Source organism: Anabrus simplex, chromosome 5 (genome assembly GCF_040414725.1).
Source record: "Anabrus simplex isolate iqAnaSimp1 chromosome 5, ASM4041472v1, whole genome shotgun sequence".
NCBI classification, from domain to species: domain Eukaryota; kingdom Metazoa; phylum Arthropoda; class Insecta; order Orthoptera; family Tettigoniidae; genus Anabrus; species Anabrus simplex.
In genome coordinates this window covers 77,441,182-77,461,601 of record NC_090269.1, presented here as the reverse complement: position 1 = coordinate 77,461,601, position 20,420 = coordinate 77,441,182, and the positions used below count along the sequence as shown (strand labels likewise).

Genomic DNA, 20,420 nt, shown 5'->3' with positions numbered 1-20,420 from the left:
TCTCTTCCTTTCTTTCAAATTTATTTTTAATTACCACAAAAACAGCTACGTAATTGTTACTGATTATTGCCGCTCTTCGTATTCAAATATTGGCATTGTTGGCTACAGTCGTGAACGAAGGGGTTAGTGTATCAAGAAAATACAAATAAAAATCAGCTGATTCTTGTTTTCCGATCATTTGTAGTTCTGACGAGTAGGCAGTTAAAGTATCCATAATTTATATTTCACACCTTCGACATTTCAGTATTTATGAGCGGTTGGTTAATAACCAAGTTCCTACATTCCAATAATTGTAATTCAATTCCCTGGCGTAATTTAGACAGAAATACTTTTGAGAAATTATTGTAAACAACCTCATATTTTTCAGCATTTAAGGACACTTTTATTCTCCGTCCCGCGGAGTAGGGAAAATAATAGTAATCCACCATCTGTAAAGATCACATAACCGCGTTTCAGTTGAGAATTGTAGTGTAGATACGGTATATTAGATAGTATCTTGCCTGTTATATTCCTGTGTATTTTTGTACAAACGGCAGATTTCATTTCTATTGCAGCATAGTAGGACAAAGTAGTACTAATATTAATCTGTATACGTGTTTAACTTTGTTGGTAATCTTTGAATACCTACCGGTGTTTCTTGCGAATATCTAAATTTAGGCCTAATTGGGTTAGGATACGTCTGAACGTAGTTTTAACATTATTGTAGTGTAGTGTAGTAACTTATTAGAAATTAGAGTGCCTATTCTATAATTTTGAGTAGTTTTGCGAATTTCGAACTTTAATGGTAATTTTCTTTTCTGCTTTTGCTTTCTGTTGTAATTAGAGTACGTCTGAACGTAGTTTAAAATTACTGTAGTGTATTATAGTATCTGTACTTAGTCTGAACGTAGTTTAAAATTATTGTGGTGTATTATAGCATCTTATTAGAAAGTAGTGTGTTTATTATATTACTGTGAAATATTTATGTAGTATAGTGGTACCGTTTCTGTGGCATCTGTAGTTACTCTCTTACTACCATTCTGTTGTTGTAATTAGGGTATACTTAACTACAGTTAAAAATGTGTAATTCTTGTGTATTATTCTCTGTTTCCAGTAATTAACAGCAATTTTCATCCTGTTTGCGTGTTGTAGGAATGAAAAAATCGTGCAATAAGTAGTACTGTAGTGTAGTAGTAAGCTAATTAACTTACTGTCGTGTGATCTTTGTGAACTAACCTAGAAAATATTTCTTTCCTTTCATTTTTATTTTGCACTGACTAAGTTATCTTATTTTTCCTTTTCTTTTCATTATTGAGTAAAAAATGGCTAAGCAGTGTGAGTGTAGGAACTGTGGGTGTGGCCATGCATTAAGGAGTTGGAGAGCTTGAGGGAGATAATTAGGATTCTCTCAGAGGACAGGAAGGAAAGTAGGTCTCCAAACAATGTACAGGAAACAGTAGGTGTACTAAAGGGATGGGAAGGAAAGGGGGGAATTGTAGAAGACAGGTGGTCTAATGTTTTAAGGGGAAGGAGATTGCAGGCTAAGGGCTCCATTCAGGATCAAAATTCAGGCCAGGTGTCGGTGAGAAATCGGTACGAGTCACTGCAGGTAGAACAACCGAGGAAAGATGAGGAACAGGGAACTGTTGCCGAGAAGTAGGGGAAAGGGAAGAGGTAGAAAAGGGAAATGTGGAGTAGTGAATAGGAAAAGACAGGTGGAACAGGCTCATGGGATGGAGAAAAGGGAGAAGGAAGTAGCTTCTGCAGCTGTCAGGAAAGATAGTAGGGGAGGAGATCAAATGAGGTGGGTAGGGTTGAGGCTCTGGTCATGGGGGATTCTATCGTTAGACATGTCGGGAAAGTGTGAGGAGGAAAGGGTACCAGGGTAGAGTGTTATCCAGGAATTAGGTTAAGGCAGATGTTGAGGAAAGTAGAAGAGAAGGAGGAGGGAACGGAGAAGGTGGTAGTGTTTTACGTTGGTACTAGCAACGTAAGACAAGCAGGTATAAGTGCCAACATAGTTGGGGATGTGTGGGATCTGGTAAAAGCAGCACGGGTGAAGTTTAAGGAAGCGGAGATGGTTATCAGTGGAATACTGTATAGGAGGGATACTGACTGGAAGGTGATTGGGGATTCAAATGAGAATGTGGAGTGGGTATGTTGGAAACTGGGAGTGAGATTTCTAGATCATAATGGGTGGGTAGGTGATAGGGATCTGCGCTCAGATGGCCTTCACTTAAACCGTAGTGGTACATATAAGTTAGGAAATTTGCTTAGAAGGCTTATAGGAAGGTACATTCAGGGAAACAGAGTGGCCTAGGGAGCGGTGTTAAGGGAACAGGGAACTGGAAATCAAGTAGGGATGACATAACACTGTTAGTGCTCAACTGTAGAAGTACTGTATTGTAAAGGAAGGAATAGAATTAAGTAATTTAATAGATACCGGTATATACTTACCAGATATTGTAATAAGAGTTGAATCATGGCTGAGAGGTGATATAATGGATGCAGAAATTTTCTCACGGAACTGGAGGGTGTATTGTAGAGATAGGGTAGGAATGGTAGGAGGGGGAGTATTCAATCAATCAATCAATCAATCAATCAATCAATCAATCAATCAATCAATCAATCAATCAATCAATCAATCAATCAATCAATCAATCAATCAATCAATCAATCAATCAATCAATCAATCAATCAATCAATCAATCAATCAATCAATCAATCAATCACTACTGATCTGCATTTAGGGTAGTCACTCAGGTGTCAGATTCCCTATCTGTCGTTTCCCTAGCCTTTTCTTAAATGATTGCAAAGAAATTGGAAATTTATTGAACATCTCCCTTGGTAAGTTATTCCAATCCCTAACTCCCCTTCCTATAAACGAATATTTGCTCCAATTTGTCCTCTTGAATTCCAACTTTATCTTTATAATGTGAGCTTTCCTACTTTTAAAGACACCATCCAAACTTATTCGTCTACTGATGTCCTCCCACGCCGTCTCTCCACTGACAACTCGGAACAAACCACTTAGTCGAGCTGCTCGTCTCCTTTCTCCCAAGTCTTCCCAGCCCAAACTTTGCAACATTTTTGCAACGCTACTCCTTTGTCGGAAATCCCCCAGAACAAACCGAACTGCTTTTCTTTGGATTTTCTCCAGTTCCTGAACCAAGTAATCCTGGTAAGAGTCCCATACTCTGGAACCATACTCTAGTTGGGGTCTCACCACGGACAAATATGCTCTCTCCTTTACATCCTTACTACAACCCCGAAATACCTTCATAACCATGTGCAGAGATCTGTACCCTTTATTTACAATTCCATTTATGTGATTACCCCAATGAAGATCTTTCCTTATATTAATACCTAGGTATTTACAATGATTCCCAAAGGGAACTTTCACCCCATCAACGCAGCAATTAAAACTGAGAGGACTTTTCCTATTTGTGAAACTCACAACCTGACTTTTATCCCCGTTTATCATCATACCATTGCCTACTGTCCATCTCACAACATTATCGAGGTCATTTTGCAGTTACTCACAATCTTGTAACTTATTAATTACTCTGTACAGAATAACATCATGTCGAAAAGCCTTATCTCAATCATTTATGTATATAAGAAAACATAAAGGTCCAATAATACTGCCTTGAGGAATTTCCCTCTTAATTTTTACAGGGACAGATAAAGCTGCATTCTCGTGAAAGAAGAATTTGTGAGCTATGAAAGAGTTACAGATCACAAACTCGAAATTCTAGGGGTAAGTCTCATCTCTAAAGATAATAGGCAACTTGATGTCTTTGGAGTGTACAGACCAGGAAAGGGTAGCGCAAATGCTGATTCAGAATTATTTGATAAGATAATCAGCTATGTGGGAAACGATAAGGAAAGGAACGTGATTGTAGCGGGTGATCTCAATTTACCAAATGTCAGTTGGGAAGGTAATGCGAACGACAGGAAGCATGATCAACAAATGGCAAATAAGTTAATATGGGAAGAGCATCTGATTCAGAAAGTGATGGAACCAACTAGAGGGAAGAATATTCTGGATGTGGTGCTGGTAAAACCAGATGAGCTCTATAGAGAAACCGAAGTAATAGACGGTCCATCCCGGCATTTGTCTGGAGGAGATGTGGGAAACTACGGAAAACCATTTCGAGGATGGTGGAGGTAGGAATCGAACCCTCCTCTATTCAGGTGACCTCCCGAGGTTGAGTGGACCCCGTTCCAGCCCTCTTACCACTTTTGAAATTTCGAGGTAGAGCCGGGAATCAAACCCAGGCCTCCGGGCGTGGCAGCTAGTTACGTTAACCACTACAGCACAGAGGTAGACATTCGTGTTACCCAATAATATAATCTCTCTCTCTCTCTCTCATCTGTACACCATTACACTCCTATCCAAAGATTTGAAGTCAGTTTTCTTACTTTTATTGGATTCTTGATTTATGATATATGAAACGTAGATTTCAAGTTCATTTGACTGATAAATTCGCTCCGATAATGTCTAGGTAGATACTCGTCTCCAGGTATTTCATAAATTATTCTCTCAAGATAAAACACTTACAGTTTTAAAATAAATTTAAAGCAAACTGAAACGAAACTAACCTGGAAAAAGTTGGCGTCATTTGTCTGGCACCACATTGCGTTGATAATATTCATACTTTTCAGAACTTTCCTGAGGGCCTGAAATAAAAAGAAAAGTAACGTTAATTACATTTTCATACATCACTTATTAGGATATATTCCCTTTCAGTATTGTCTATTTCCTGCATAATATTATATTACCATACCAGTAACAGAGAATTAGTCTACAGGGTGTACAGTATCTAAATTATACCGACAAAAAACCAGGTATGCTCTTCGTGTTATATTGTACAAAGAACGATGACGCAATCAAATTGGCGGAGAAAATTTTTGTTTTCGAGGAAATGTGGTTTATTACTTCCGAACGCGCGATTCAAATAGAAGAAAAATGGCAGGAATATATTCAACAACTATGTCAAGGAGTCAAGGGAAAGAAGTAGATGCCGTGGTCGTTTTTCTAATCCCATGAGGTGTGAGGTTAATTTCTTTGCTAGTGGTTGAAGAAAAGGCGCTATCGTCACCGTTTAACATGATATACGAACCATATAATTTAATTTCCAAAATCTCACATATTTAGGCCTGGATTCAAACCGCGGTCATCTTGGTAATAAGTCTGCCACTCTGCTTACAGGCCTGTGCTAATGTGCTAATGGTCTAATATTACACTCACACAGAGAGTTTTCGGGGAAAATCGTATAGAAAAGGGTTCGGACAGAAGGAAGCAGCCGAAGTCTTTATTAAAGTACAACGCCAACATTTGCCTAGTGTGAGAATGGAGGTTCGAATCCACCATCTCCCCAGTTATACGCTGTCTGTACTGTCCAGCCAATTCTCTTGGTGAAGAGAAGATAACTTCTTTGGTAACCGCGGGTGTAAACATAACATGACACCATTAGCTTCTGCGCACCGTCCTTGACGGCTTAGACTTTGTAACTGCAGTAGTAATGCCATCTAATGTGGTTCAGTTAGTAGCAGCAGGAGAGTCATATCATACGAGAGTGGCAATAATGATAGAAAGAAATATTTAATGAACTAACAAGTACAATTATATTACATTCCTTCACTGTAGCCCCCCCGTAAAATCAAATTGCCAAATGTCGGGAAGCCGTAGTGGACTGGTGGCAAGGCGTTCTCTGCTGATGACTGGGCGGAGTATAGATGCCACGTCAGGAAATCGGCGGCCTCGGAGGGGCTCCTTCCACTTCGTAAATAGGTCGAAGTCACAAGGACTCATGTCTGGTGAATATGGAGGGTGTTCCAAGACTTCATTCCGACCCACATGAAACGCCTTGGCCCATGATGCATTTTTGCCACGGACAACCTCGATTTTAATCCACGAACGCTGATCATATTTGGAAAACACCTTTTAGAATGGTGAAATCGACACTCTTCACTTCAACGCCACACAGCAACAACACTGCCAACTGGATGCCCGTCAAATGCACGCACTATGAACACATCGACAACAGCGCCACCTGACCGCTCCCATATTCTATTTGCGCACGTCCAATCTCCTGCGAGGGTCTGGACTACGTTGTCAATACTTTATTTACAGCCCTCGTAGTAATGAAATGGCTTATGGCTTCTAGTGCCGGGAGTGTCCGAGGATAAGTTCGGCTCGCCAGATGCAGGCCTTTTGATTTGACTCCCGTAGGCGACCTGCGCGTCGTGATGAAGAAGACACATACACCCAGCCCCCGTGCCAGCGAAATTAATCAGTGATGGTTAAAATCCCCGACCCTGCCGGGAATCGAACCCGAGACCCCTGTGACCAAAGGTCAGCATGCTAACCATTTAGCCATGGAGCCGGACAGCCCTCGTAGTAAATCCTCACTAAGAATAATAGTCTGTTACTTTTTATTGTTTTCGTTCATACCTTTTTAGGGCTTTGAGATATTATAGAGAGTCACAGCGTCTTGGAAAGATGTGACAATTCAGCTGATGAACCCACTGCCATACTGAGGTGAAATGCTGGTAATTTCACTATTGACAAAACCTTAAGAGTTTAAATGCTGTTAGTCACAATTTAATTTCTTCCGCTTGGTTTTTAATTTTGTGTGGCTACTTCTAGCCGAATGCAGCCCTTGTAAGGCAGACCCTCCGATGAGGGTGGGCGGCATCTGCCATATAAAGGTAACTGCGTATTATTGTAGTGGAGAATAGTGTTATATGTGGTGTGTGAGTTGCAGGGATGTTGGGGACAACACAAGCACCCAGCCCCCGAGCCACTGGAATTAACCAATGAAGGATAAAATCCTCGACCCGGTCTGGAATCGAACCCGAGATCCTCTGAACCGAAAGCCAGTACGCTGACCATTCAGCCAAGGAGTCGGATAAAACTCATGTCCTCATTCCGAGGTGGTTCAGCTCTCTTCAGGCACTCCCCCAGTGGAGGTGAGCTGCATGTACCATGTCAACCACATGCTAGACTTCCTGCTATTCTTAAATTTCTGGCAGTACCGGGAATCGAACCGGGGCCACCGAGGACGGCAGCTAATAACACTAACCGTTATGCTACGGAGGCGGACTTCCGCTTGGTAATATTAAGGCATTGAGTGTTAGTAGAGGCATGATATTTTCGCATTAACGATAATCGCGACAAAAATATTTTGAAGCGATTTTGAGATCTCTTAACGAATCATATGATTGTGGTTAAGAAAATATTTGTTTCGTTTTTGCGAATTACAGTGAATTAAAGCGATAAGGCCAGTTTAAAGGGAGATCTACTTTTTTTGCGATTTGTGCGAAACTGCAGCAAAATTCGTGAAAACTGGGCGAGTTGGCCGTGCGGTTAGGAGTGCGCAGATGGGAGCTTGCATCCTGGAGATAGTGGGTTCGAACCCCACTGTCGGCAGCCCTGAAGATGGTTTTCCATGGTTTCCCATTTTCAAACCAAGCCGTCATTAAGGCCACGGCCGCTTCCTTCCAACTCCTAGACCTTTCCTATCCCGGCCTCTTCCTTCCTTTCCTATCCCATCGTCGTCATACGAACTATGAGTGCCGGTGCGATGCAAAGTCAATTGTAAAAAAAAAAAAAAAAAAGTCCTGAAAAATCACGAACTTGAAATTGCATTCCAATAATACGTGTGTGAAAAGGAACGGAAGACAGAATAAGGATTTTCCTACTGGACAGAAATATCCGTTCGTTTTTATTTTCTAAGAAATCCCGTAATTGAATGGTCGTATAGAGTAATCTTTATTAGGACTATAAGGAATAGTGAATGATTATCAATATTGTACCTATTTAATATACCTATCTTCCACATAAATCATTCACAAATCACACGAATGAAACTATTTTGTGAATTATTTTGGAACGTGATTAAAGCAAAATTGAAGCGTTGAACAAGAACAGTTTCGCGAAATAACGCGAAAAATTGGTTCGTTTCCGCGAAATCGTCAATAAAATTAATGCGAAAAAATCATGCCTCTAAGTATTAGGTTTTCAATCCTTCCCTTTCCCCACTTTTTGGTTCCCTCCCCCTCATTCTTCGCGAGACCGTTCTCTCACCTTTGCCTTCTCATTTCGATAGTGATCTTCATTATCTTCCTGATCAATACTCGCTCATGGCCACGGGGATTTGCAGCTTATAGTAACAGTAACGGCAACCAGCATCTCTATCGCTAGTTAGTTCGTTAGCATGACGACAGAACAGCATTCCCACGTCAGCAATGGTCGCCGATGATATACTTAAAAAGCCTCCGTGGCTCAGACGGCAGCGTGTCGGCCTCTCACCGCTGGATACCGTGGTTCAAATCCCGGTCACTCTATGTGAGATTTGTGCTGGACAAAGCGGAGGCGGGACAGGTTTTTCTCCGGGTACTCCGGTTTTCCCTGTCATCTTTCATTCCAGCAACACTCACCATTATCATTTCATAGCATTTATCACTCATTAATAAATCACCTTGGGAGTGGCGACCCCATTGTAATAACAGCCTATATATGTTTCATTCATTACATCCCTGACCCGGTCAATGACTGGAAAACAGGTTGTAGGTTTTCATTTTCATCTTCATGACTCGTAGGCTACAGCAAAAATAATTATCAGATATCGGACATTGAAAATTATATTTCCTATGCTTTTTCTAATAGTTTTTTTTGTTAGTGGCTTTACGTCGCACCGACACAGACAAGTCTTATGGCGACGATGGGATAGGAAAAGCATAGGAGTGGGAAGGAAGCTGCGGTGGCCTTAATTAAGGTACAGCCCCAGCATTTGCGTGGTGTGAAAATGGGAAACCACGGAAAACCATCTTCAGGGATGCCGACAGTAGGATTCGAACCCACCATCTCCCGCTTGCAAGCTCACAGCTGCGTGCCCATGACCGTATGGCCAACTCGCCCGCTTTTTCTAATGTAAGTTAGATTTTTTAGATAGAAGTAACGATTCCGGAGATATTAGGAAGTTTTGAAAAAAATGAGTCCGCCTCTGTGGTGTAGTGGTTAGCGTGATTAGCTGCCACCCCCGGAGGCCCGGGTTCGATTCCCGGCTCTGCCACGAAATTTGAAAAGTGGTACGAGGGCTGGAACGGGGTCCACTCAGCCTCGGGAGGTCAACTGAGTAGAGGTGGGTTCGATTCCCACCTCAGCCATCCTGGAAGTGGTTTTCCGTGGTTTCCCACTTCTCCTCCAGGCGAATGCCGGGATGGTACCTAACTTAAGGCCACGGCCGCTTCCTTCCCTCTCCCTTGCCTATCCCTTCCAATCTTCCCATCCCTCCATAAGGCCCCTGTTCAGCATAGCAGGTGAGGCCGCCTGGGCGAGGTACTGGTCATCCTCCCCAGTTGTATCCCCCGACCAAGAGTCTGAAGCTCCAGGACACTGCCCTTGAGGCGGTAGAGGTGGGATCCCTCGCTAAGTCCGAGGGAAAAACCGAATCTGGAGGGTAAACAGATGATGATGAGGATGATGAAAAAAATGAAATAATTGCATATCTCCATTAATAGTAAAAAAAAAAAAAAAAAGCTCGAAACATAAAATATTGGGAATTACATTTTTCACACCTTGTGTTATGTACAATTTTTCGACACAGCTAATAGTAACAGAGAAATTGCACATTTACCCCACTGTATAATAAAATAATAGATAGTTTAGTGCATAAGCCATCCATCCTTGAAGTTAAATACGGGGATATTTTTTTTGTTATTTGTTTTACGTCGCTCCGGCACAGATAGCTTTTATGGCAACGATGGTATAGGAAAGGCCAAGGAATGGGAAGGAAGCGGCCGTGGCCTTAATTAAGGTACAGCCCCAGCAATTGACTGGTGTTAAAATGGGAAACCACGGGAAACCTTCTTCAGGTCTGCCGACAGTGGGGTTCGAACCCAATATTTCCCGGATGCAAGCTCACGGCTGCGCTCTCCTAACCGCACGGCCAACTCGCCCACGGGGAACTGATGATTAGAATGCATTACTTGTAGCTGTCTTGGAGCCTTTTCCCAAAATTATAAGATGCTTCAAGAATGGAGTCCAGCATTCTGTAAATTGTGTGCAAATTTCTATGCGATGGTATCATATTTTTATGTAACACTGTAAATGGGAGTATTAAGACATCTGAATTATTTAAGGTATGTATGAATTTGTATATGAACGTATCGTATTTACAATGCTAAGACAATAGTAATTGGACCACTCAATCTACCGAAAGTCATCATCATCATCATCATCTGTTTACCCTCCAGGTTCGGCTTTTCCCTCGGACTCAGCGAGGGATCCCACCTCTACCGCCTCAAAGGCAGTGTCCTGGAGCTCCAGACTCTTGGTCGGGGATACAACTGGGGAGGATGACCAGTACCTTGTCCAGGTGGCCTCACCTGCTATGCTGAACAGGGGCCTTGCGGGGGATGGGAAGGTTGGAAGGGATAGGCAAGGAAGAGGGAAGGAAGCGGCCGTGGCCTTAAGTTAGGTACCATCCCGGCAGTTGCCTAGAGGAGAAGTGGGAAAACACGGAAAACCACTTCCAGGATGGCTGAGGTGGGAATCGAACCCACCTCTACTCAGTTGACCTCCCGAGGCTGAGTGGACCCCGTTCCAGCCCTCGTACCACTTTTCAAGTTTCGTGGCAGAGCCGGGAATCGAACCCGGATCTCCGGGGGTGGCAGCTAATCACGCTAACCACTACACCACAGAGGCGGACAATCTACCGTAAGTAATAGTGTAAAATTTTGAAATACTTAATCTACTTGTGAATTTGTATATTACGGTGCTGTAATGTTAAGCTAGTAGTAGGCTAAGTCATTGCACTGCTCAACCTGTGTAACGGACTCTTCACCTCACCGGCAACTACTGTTATCAACCTCGCCACGCACATAACCTTTTTCTACAATTAATATGGACTTACCTTCATCTGGATACACACCGCATTTTCTCTTCAACTGGAATTTATATACTTATGTGGATTTGCACACATCATACCTTGCACGAACTCTGCCTTATCCACCTTTCCGATCGACGATAAACTAACCTCCCTTTCGCTGCCTGACGTCATGTGACATCGTCCGCTTTGTCACGCATGCTCCACTAACTTCTGGAATATTCCAGACATATGTCTCATTATTCCACACTATAAATACCCGGCCTTCCTCTGAATGTGTTGAGATGGACTTTGGCCTGTGTGGAGGGAGGAACCTTTAACATCATCTCCGTCTTTAGCGACATGTGCCCTGGACTCTCCATTTTTGGGCAGAACTACTTGGTTCAAGATGAGGTATGACAAACTAAAAATGTCTTTATTGTAAATAATGCTGTGTTGCATTTGGAGCTATTTTATTTGCAAATTTTGACTGGGAGCAGTGCATTTCCAGGCCGAGATTTTACTTGCATTTTCAATTTCAAAGCCTCTATTGACTATCCAGTGACTGTTTGCTTTCAAAATGTGCGTGTGGTATATCCGCAACTCTGCGACTCCTATACACACTTGTGGTTAATGCTTCACCATGTATGTTTTTGGTACACTTGGAGACTGTTTCATTATTGTATACAGTGACTTAAGCCAGTAGGACAATCTTTATTTGTGCCTATTTTCGGGTGTTAATTGAAGAGGTGGCAACTTTCACATGACATTAGACTTTGCTTTGTAGACTTCATGTTGGTATACTTCAATCTGGTAACTGCGAACATTCTTTCTTATTCTCGTTGTTCAACATTTTTCTTTAAACTGTATTCATCCCCTTTTCGTCCATCCCTTTCCTCTCCTGGCCCCTTTTCTTATTTGCTTTCATTTTCTTGAATATTTTACTCTTGATGTAACTATTTGTATTAATTCTGGTTGGGAAAATTCCGTATTCGTACTGACTTCTATTCTTCTAATATTGTAAGAGTTTGATTTGATTTTTCTAATATATGTATATTTCCAAATTTTGTCTTGGTTTCTCTTCTATTTTCACCTGTCCCTTATTTCTCCTGCCATTTTCTTTTAGTTTTTTTTTGAATATTATCTAGCATCGTTTCCACTGCGCTATCTGTGTTTATTCTGGAATGTTTATTTGAAGAACCCTTTTTACCACGGCCTCAATTCTCAATTTGGCATTTTTTTCATCGCGTAAATTTATTCCCTACTGTTTGTAAGCACTCGGTGTCACCGATACTTTGGATTTCCCTTGGCTGGATTTATGAATAAATATATTCATATATGCATATACCCCCATTGAGGGGTTTTACACATGGTAGCAGAGTATAAAGTCGCAGTTTACTACCACTCTAAATCTTCACCCTGTTACTGCCTTAGTTCTTTTGTTTCTTTCTTCTGAGGTTTAGTGGTTTTCCTCGCTAGACTTTGCTTTTCTTTTTGTCATCTCTTTCAACATGGCTTATTTTTCAGATAATTTTTCTCCTTATACTTCAGACACTTCAGACATTTCGTTTGATCCCCATTTCAATTTTTCGGATCCAAATCCTTTTACTAATATGTCTTATAATCCTTTTCTCCCTTGTAATTCTGATCTTACTTCCACGTCTAGTACTCTTACTACTACTGTTTCTTCTAGTTCATCCTCTGAACCTTTACCAACCCCACCTCAACCTAACACCCCTCTCTATCCTGATCTTTCTCTTTTTACTGCCGAATCCAAACTTCCACTTAATCAAGCACCTCCGCCTTCTCCCCATAAAACTCAACCAGCACAGCATTATTCTCCCGATTTGCGCACTCCACCACCATCCCCTTCTCAGCAATATTTTTATGAATCTCCATATCATCACACCCCTTCTTCACATCAACCACTTAATTTCCATATTTTGACTAAATGTCTCGATCAGGTACCCCTCATTCAGTCTACTGATCCTGATACTTTGACACAGTGGCTTTTTTTAGTTCGCAAATTTCTACAGACGGACTTGGCTCCATTTTCCCAATTGCTTTCGTTGCTTTATCCAAAAACCTCTGGTCATCTTAGTAACTTTTGGCTCCAGTATATGAAGTCTTCTCATGATTGGGCTCATTTTCGCTCGGTTTTACATACTTATTTTCTGCCTTATGAAATTAGACAACAGCTGAGTAACAAATATATCAGACGTCATCAACGTCCAGAGGAATCAGCTTACGATTATCTTGACTCCATTATCGGCTATTCTGATGTGTTAGCTATTGCTCAACATCCCCAGGAAATTATTTCTCTTATTCGATTTTATGCCTCTCCAGCTTTCCGCCAAATCATCAATCCCTTTACGCCACCCACTACTATTCCTCAGCTTTACCACATTGCTCAACTAGATATTCTAAATACCCGTAGCAATTTTTCTTATTATTCGTCTACCCCACCTCCCCAGTTTAACACATCAACAACTCGCATGCCTTCTACCACTCGTTCACCTTCTCAGAGTGATATTTCTCGCCTTCGCTGTTATCGGTGTCAGGCTATGGGGCACCTCGCACGAAATTGTACCAATTCTACCTTGGGAAACTTCAATTCCCGTCGTCAGTAGGCAGCTCACGACCTCTTGGGCAAAATCTGCCTTATGTTTCCTCAACTTTCTTGCCTGCTACTAAATCACAGTCGTATACTCTTGTACAGTTACATAACATTCCCTCCTTAGCCTTCTTAGACTCAGGTTCTGCAATTTCCCTTATCAGTTTCTCCTTTTTTCAGCAACTTTTACAAACGCATCCGCATCTTCAATTGCGCCCTTCTACCATCAGATGTCTTTCCATATCTCAGCACACTCTTGAAATCATGGGTCACCTAAAACTTAATGTTAAAATTTCCCAATTTTCTTGGCCGTTTGAATTTCAAGTGGTTAATAATTGTTCACTTCCTGTTATTCTGGGATATGATTTTTTTGCTCATACTGGCCTTATTTATAATACTGCTATGGCCTCTATCTCTTTCTTTTTCAATCCGCATGTTCAAATCCCTTTGGTAGACCCCCTCGATTTCCCTATGAACCATGTATTCAGTCATCAGCATATTTATGCCACTGCTCCCCAACTAGATGCAATTGAGGCCTTGAAATCTGAATTTGCCGATGTTATCACAGATACTTTAGGCTCCGTTGTTAATTATCAGGCTCACATTGATTTACTTGATGAAACACCTGTTCGTTCGTCTCCTTACCATCTTAGCCCTCCTCGGATGGCCAAAATGGATGACATTATTGACAAAATGCTTCTGGATGGTACCATTGTCCCATCTTCTTCCAATTATGCCTCTCCGGCCTTTCTTGTCGACAAGCCTGATGGTTCTTCGCGCCTGGTAGTTGATTACCGTAAATTAAACTCCAAAATCCTCTATGACTCCTATCCTATTCCTAAAATGCAAAACGCTTTCCACTTTTTTTCTAAAGCTAAATATTTTTCTCTTTTAGATCTCAATTCTGCTTACTACCAAATCCCCTTGGACTCTCGGAGCAGTCGCCTTACTGCTTTCATCACCCCAAATGGCCTCTTTCAGTTCACAAAAGTTCCTTTTGGATTGAACTTGGGGTCACAAATCATGCAGAGATTAGTGGATTCCTTATTCTCAGATTTCAAGTACAAATTTCTCTATCCTTATATTGATGACCTTTTAATCTTTAGCCCAGATTTTGAGTCCCACATGTCGCATCTACACCAAGTTCTTTCCAGGCTACGTTCTATTGGTCTGACAGTTAACCCCTCTAAAATTTCTCTAGCTCAAACTTCTATAAAGTTCTTAGGTCACATTGTGTCATCTCAGGGAGTAGCTGTCGATCCCGAACGTACTTCGGCTATCTCTAATATTCCACCTCCCAAAAATCTCAAACAAACACGCACCTTTTTAGGCATGGTTTCTTTCTACCACCGGTTCATTCCTAACTTTTCTCACATTGCTGAGCCTCTCAATTATCTGAAACGTAAAAACGTCCCTTTCATTTGGACTCAATCTCAACAGGACGCCTTTCTTCAGCTTAAGTCTCTTTTGATGCATGCTCCCATTCTTCAATTTCCTGATTTCTCCCTACCTTTTGAAATACATACTGATGCTTCCAATCTTGCTGTGGCTGGTGTTCTAACTCAGGTCGTTAATGATGTTCCTCTACCTATCGCCTATTTCAGTCGACTTCTTTCTCCTACTGAGAGAAAATATTCTATCTTCGAGCGTGAAGCCTTGGCTTTATTAAATTCCATTGAACACTTTGCAGAGTATTTGGAACATAAAGAATTTCTTGTCAAGACAGATAATCAGGCTCTCTCATGGTTGTTACATAACGCACCTAAAATTGGTAGAACTGGCCGTTGGCTCATGCGATTGTCCAGATTTAAGTTTTCCCTTAAATTTATTTCTAGCACTGAGAATTCTGTAGCTGACGCTCTTAGTCGCTTATTTGACACTTCCACTCCTCAGTCAAGTACTACTGACGATTTACCCCCGAATCTTTCTATGATGCCTTCATCTTCCTCCATTCATGCGGTTCTTTCGTTAACAGACTTTCCTCTTTCCTTTCAATCCTGTCAGTCGCATCAGCTCACCGATCAGTTCTGCATCCAACTCAAACAATCCATCTCTGATCCCTCTTATCAGGGTCCCTTTACTATTTTTAAAGATCTCTTGGTTTACAAACCCACTAAGAAAGCTTCTCCTAAAGTGGTGCTTCCTCAGGCTCTTCAACCCATGATTTTACAATATTATCATTCCTCCCCTGTGGGCGGGCATCTAGGCATCACTAAAACGTACAACCGTATTGCCTCTCTTTTCTTTTGGCCTCAAATGCGCAAATCTATTCGCACTTTTGTTCAAACTTGTGAATTGTGTCAAACATCTAAACCTTTAAACATAAAGTCTGCTGGTCTTCATTCTGCCCTGCCACCCACTCATCCTGCCCAAACCTTTTTCATTGATCTAGTTGGACCCATAGTTCGTTCTTCTCGTGGCAACTTGTACATTTTTACCTTGTTGGATGCCTTCTCAAAATTTCTAGTCCTTCGACCCTTACGGAAATTCTCTACTAAGATCATCATTAATTTACTCACTGAACAAATCTTTCCTATTACCGGTTTGCCTGCTAATATCGTTTCTGATAATGCTTCTATTTTTACTTCAAGTGTTTTTTTAATATGTGCTTTCAGCTGGGTATCAAGCGTATCTTGACTTCTCCCTACCACCCTCAGTCCAACACCGTGGAAAGGTATCACCGTAATCTCAAAGTTGCTTTATCTATATTTCATAGTTCTTTCCAGAAAGACTGGGATTCTCATCTTTCTTCTTTGGCGTTAGCCTTTAATTCTAGTATCAATAGTTCTACTGCTCAGACTCCGGCTAAGCTTTTTCTTGGTCGTGATCTTCAAACTCCTCTTTCTCTAACCTGGGATCTGCACAACCTCCTTGAATCTTCTGATCAGCCATCCTCTTCATCACTCTGGAAAGACGCCTTTGATCAATTGTTAAAAGCTCAACAGGTCCACAAAAAAGCTTATAATGCTCGTCATAAGCCATCCACTTTTAAAATTGGTGATTTAGTCCTCGTTGCTAATCATCCACACAGCTCGGCAATTAATGCCACTTCTGCCAAACTTGCTCCTCGATGGCTTGGACCATACCGTATTTTGTCTTTCCCTACTCCTGTCACTGTATATTTGCAATCCACTTCTGATTTGTTTGATACTAAAAAACTTCATCTAAATCAGCTCAAGCGCTTTCATTCTTGAAAACTTTCATATCTTGATTTTCTTTTCTTTTGCCCTGTGTTTTTCTTTTCTTGTTATTACCTCCTCTTCTTTCTGCCTTTTTTTTTTCTCTATTCTCCATCTGGTCTGGTAATGTCTATTGCTCCCAGTGTTATTTATTTTTTTTGTTCCTTTCTTTTTCTTTGTTTGTCTGCCTCATCCCCCCATTCTTTTCTTTCCCTTTATGGAATTTCCTTTTTTTTCTCCCTCCACACAGGTTTCTCCAGTCTCCCTCCCAGCCACTTGGCACAGGTTGTAATGGGAGTGTACATACAACTTCCCAACCATTTTATTTTTCTCTTTTGTAATTGTTTTTAAATTCTTTAAATTTTCTTGTCATTTGTGATATTTATATTTATATTTCTATGTTAATTCATCACTACCCTTTTCTCCTTACCCTTTCCCTTTGCTAACGCGTTAGCCCTTTTCTTGTTTCCTTTCCTCCTCTACCTTTTTCTATTTTCTATTTCTCTATTTAGGCATGTTTATTGTGTTTGGACATTTTTCTGCCGCCTCTTGTTTTGTTTTGCAGTATTTTTTCTCTTTGATATACCGTTGCGGCTGCTATCGACCCCCGCTCCAGCTCATGGAAGGGCCCTCCATTGCTGTTCCTGGGGCCGCCTCGCCGTCGCCATTCAACTGTATCTTCCGCTTCTCGTCTTCCACCAGCCGTCTTCATTTATCTCCAGCTGCTTCAACAACTACAAAAACAAAAAATCCTTTGGATTTTTTTTCTGGTGCCCGGCGGATGATGTAACGGACTCTTCACCTCACCGGCAACTACTGTTATCAACCTCGCCACGCACATAACCTTTTTCTACAATTAATATGGACTTACCTTCATCTGGATACACACCGCATTTTCTCTTCAACTGGAATTTATATACTTATGTGGATTTGCACACATCATACCTTGCACGAACTCTGCCTTATCCACCTTTCCGATCGACGATAAACTAACCTCCCTTTCGCTGCCTGACGTCATGTGACATCGTCCGCTTTGTCACGCATGCTCCACTAACTTCTGGAATATTCCAGACATATGTCTCATTATTCCACACTATAAATACCCGGCCTTCCTCTGAATGTGTTGAGATGGACTTTGGCCTGTGTGGAGGGAGGAACCTTTAACATCATCTCCGTCTTTAGCGACATGTGCCCTGGACTCTCCATTTTTGGGCAGAACTACTTGGTTCAAGATGAGGTATGACAAACTAAAAATGTCTTTATTGTAAATAATGCTGTGTTGCATTTGGAGCTATTTTATTTGCAAATTTTGACTGGGAGCAGTGCATTTCCAGGCCGAGATTTTACTTGCATTTTCAATTTCAAAGCCTCTATTGACTATCCAGTGACTGTTTGCTTTCAAAATGTGCGTGTGGTATATCCGCAACTCTGCGACTCCTATACACACTTGTGGTTAATGCTTCACCATGTATGTTTTGGTACACTTGGAGACTGTTTCATTATTGTATACAGTGACTTAAGCCAGTAGGACAATCTTTATTTGTGCCTATTTTCGGGTGTTAATTGAAGAGGTGGCAACTTTCACATGACATTAGACTTTGCTTTGTAGACTTCATGTTGGTATACTTCAATCTGGTAACTGCGAACATTCTTTCTTATTCTCGTTGTTCAACATTTTTCTTTAAACTGTATTCATCCCCTTTTCGTCCATCCCTTTCCTCTCCTGGCCCCTTTTCTTATTTGCTTTCATTTTCTTGAATATTTTACTCTTGATGTAACTATTTGTATTAATTCTGGTTGGGAAAATTCCGTATTCGTACTGACTTCTATTCTTCTAATATTGTAAGAGTTTGATTTGATTTTTCTAATATATGTATATTTCCAAATTTTGTCTTGGTTTCTCTTCTATTTTCACCTGTCCCTTATTTCTCCTGCCATTTTCTTTTAGTTTTTTTTTGAATATTATCTAGCATCGTTTCCACTGCGCTATCTGTGTTTATTCTGGAATGTTTATTTGAAGAACCCTTTTTACCACGGCCTCAATTCTCAATTTGGCATTTTTTTCATCGCGTAAATTTATTCCCTACTGTTTGTAAGCACTCGGTGTCACCGATACTTTGGATTTCCCTTGGCTGGATTTATGAATAAATATATTCATATATGCATATACCCCCATTGAGGGGTTTTACACCTGTAGTATTGTATATGATGATGCTGGACTTAGAATGTTAACTAGTAGTATTTCGGGAGATAGTGGGTTCGAACCCCACTGTCGGCAGCCCTGAAGATGGTTTTCCGTGGTTTCCCATTTTCACACCAGGCAAATGCTGGGGCTGTACCTTAATTAAGTCCACGGCCGCTTCCTTCCTATTCCTAGGCCTTTCCCTTCCCGTCATTGCCATGAGACCTATCTGTGTCGGTGCGACGTAAAACAAATAGCAAAAAAAAAAAAAAAAGAAAAGTAGTATTTCGTGTAATATTTTTCTTTTCATGGAATTACTTGTAATAGCAGTAGTTGTTGTTTAATTATGGTATAACTTTATTTTCTTATCACACTACTGTAAATGATCATTGCCAGCGGATATTTCCCAATTACTATGTATTTGTTCGACATTTACCCACGTCCTTCTTCTAATACTTCTCCTCAACCCCGCCTAATCTCCTGGCCAGAGAGAAGGCGTAACCTTCTAGGTGGCCCGCCCCACCCCTTCAGGGTGGAGGAATGAAAACGTTCTCAGACAGACAGATGTATTTGTTAATACTAAAAGCTTAAATAGTATTTCGGTCAATGAATTGTTTCGAGGAATTCTATTAAGTAACTTTCTTGTGATGCCGTAGGAAATAAATAAACAAACAAAGAAACAAACAAACATTGAATATAAGTAACTTACTTTCGACTTACGTGTACCTAATCTGAGATAAAAACAAAGAATACTGCAAAACCGCCTCTGTGGTCTAGTGGTTAGTGTGATTAGTCTAGTGATTAGCTGCCACCCCGGGAGGTCCGGGTTCGATTCCCGGCTCTGCCACGAAATTTGAAAAGTGGTACGAGGGCTGGAACGGGGTCCACTCAGCCTCGGGAGGTCAACTGAGTAGAGGTAGGTTCGATTCTCACCTCAGCCATCCTGGAAGTGGTTTTCCGTGGTTTCCCACTTCTCCTCCAGGCAAATGCCGAGATGGTACCTAACTTAAGGCCACGGCCGCTTCCTTCCCACTTCCTTGTCTATCCCTTCCAATCTTCCCATCCCCCCACAAGGCTCCTGTTTAGCATAGCAGGTGAGGCCGCCTGGGCGAGGTACTGGTCATCCTCCCCAGTTGTATCTCCGACCCAGAGTCTGAAGCTCCTGGACACTGCTCTTGAGGCGGTCGAGGTGGTATCCCTCACTGAGTCCGGGGGATTCCGACCCTGGAGTGTAAACAGATTACGATACGACAATGCAAAAATTGGAGGTGTACGGAAAAAATTATAATAATATTGTTTGTACAGATGAGTGGTTTATGCGTAAAGTAGATTATCAACGCTTTGATGAATAATACCAGGATATTTTGTACGTATATTTACAACTGAATAAGTTCATAAAGAGTAACACTGCCGTGTACAAATGGACAGGTATGTACTTGTCGCTTTAATGGAGTTACAGAATTGTAGAACGTCAAACTGACGAGGCAGGCACGTCCTTTATACACCGAGTCATTGGTCTTAATACCCGCATATGGCTTAAAGCTTAATTTGGCATCACACACAACAAACAACTTAAGAAGTGTGACTCA

At 41.3% G+C, this 20,420-nt stretch overlaps 1 protein-coding gene across 3 annotated transcripts in view; it reads right to left on the bottom strand.

The window, feature by feature from the left end:
* The window catches only part of LOC136873763 (uncharacterized), a 304,007-nt gene that overhangs the window by 144,719 nt on the left and 138,868 nt on the right, over positions 1-20,420 (bottom strand). For all 3 annotated transcript variants that reach the window (XM_067146955.2, XM_067146953.2, XM_067146954.2), the window contains exon 2: positions 4,585-4,662. In XM_067146955.2, coding sequence (XP_067003056.2) covers positions 4,585-4,662 — 78 coding nt within the window. The remainder of the gene's footprint in view (positions 1-4,584; positions 4,663-20,420) is intronic.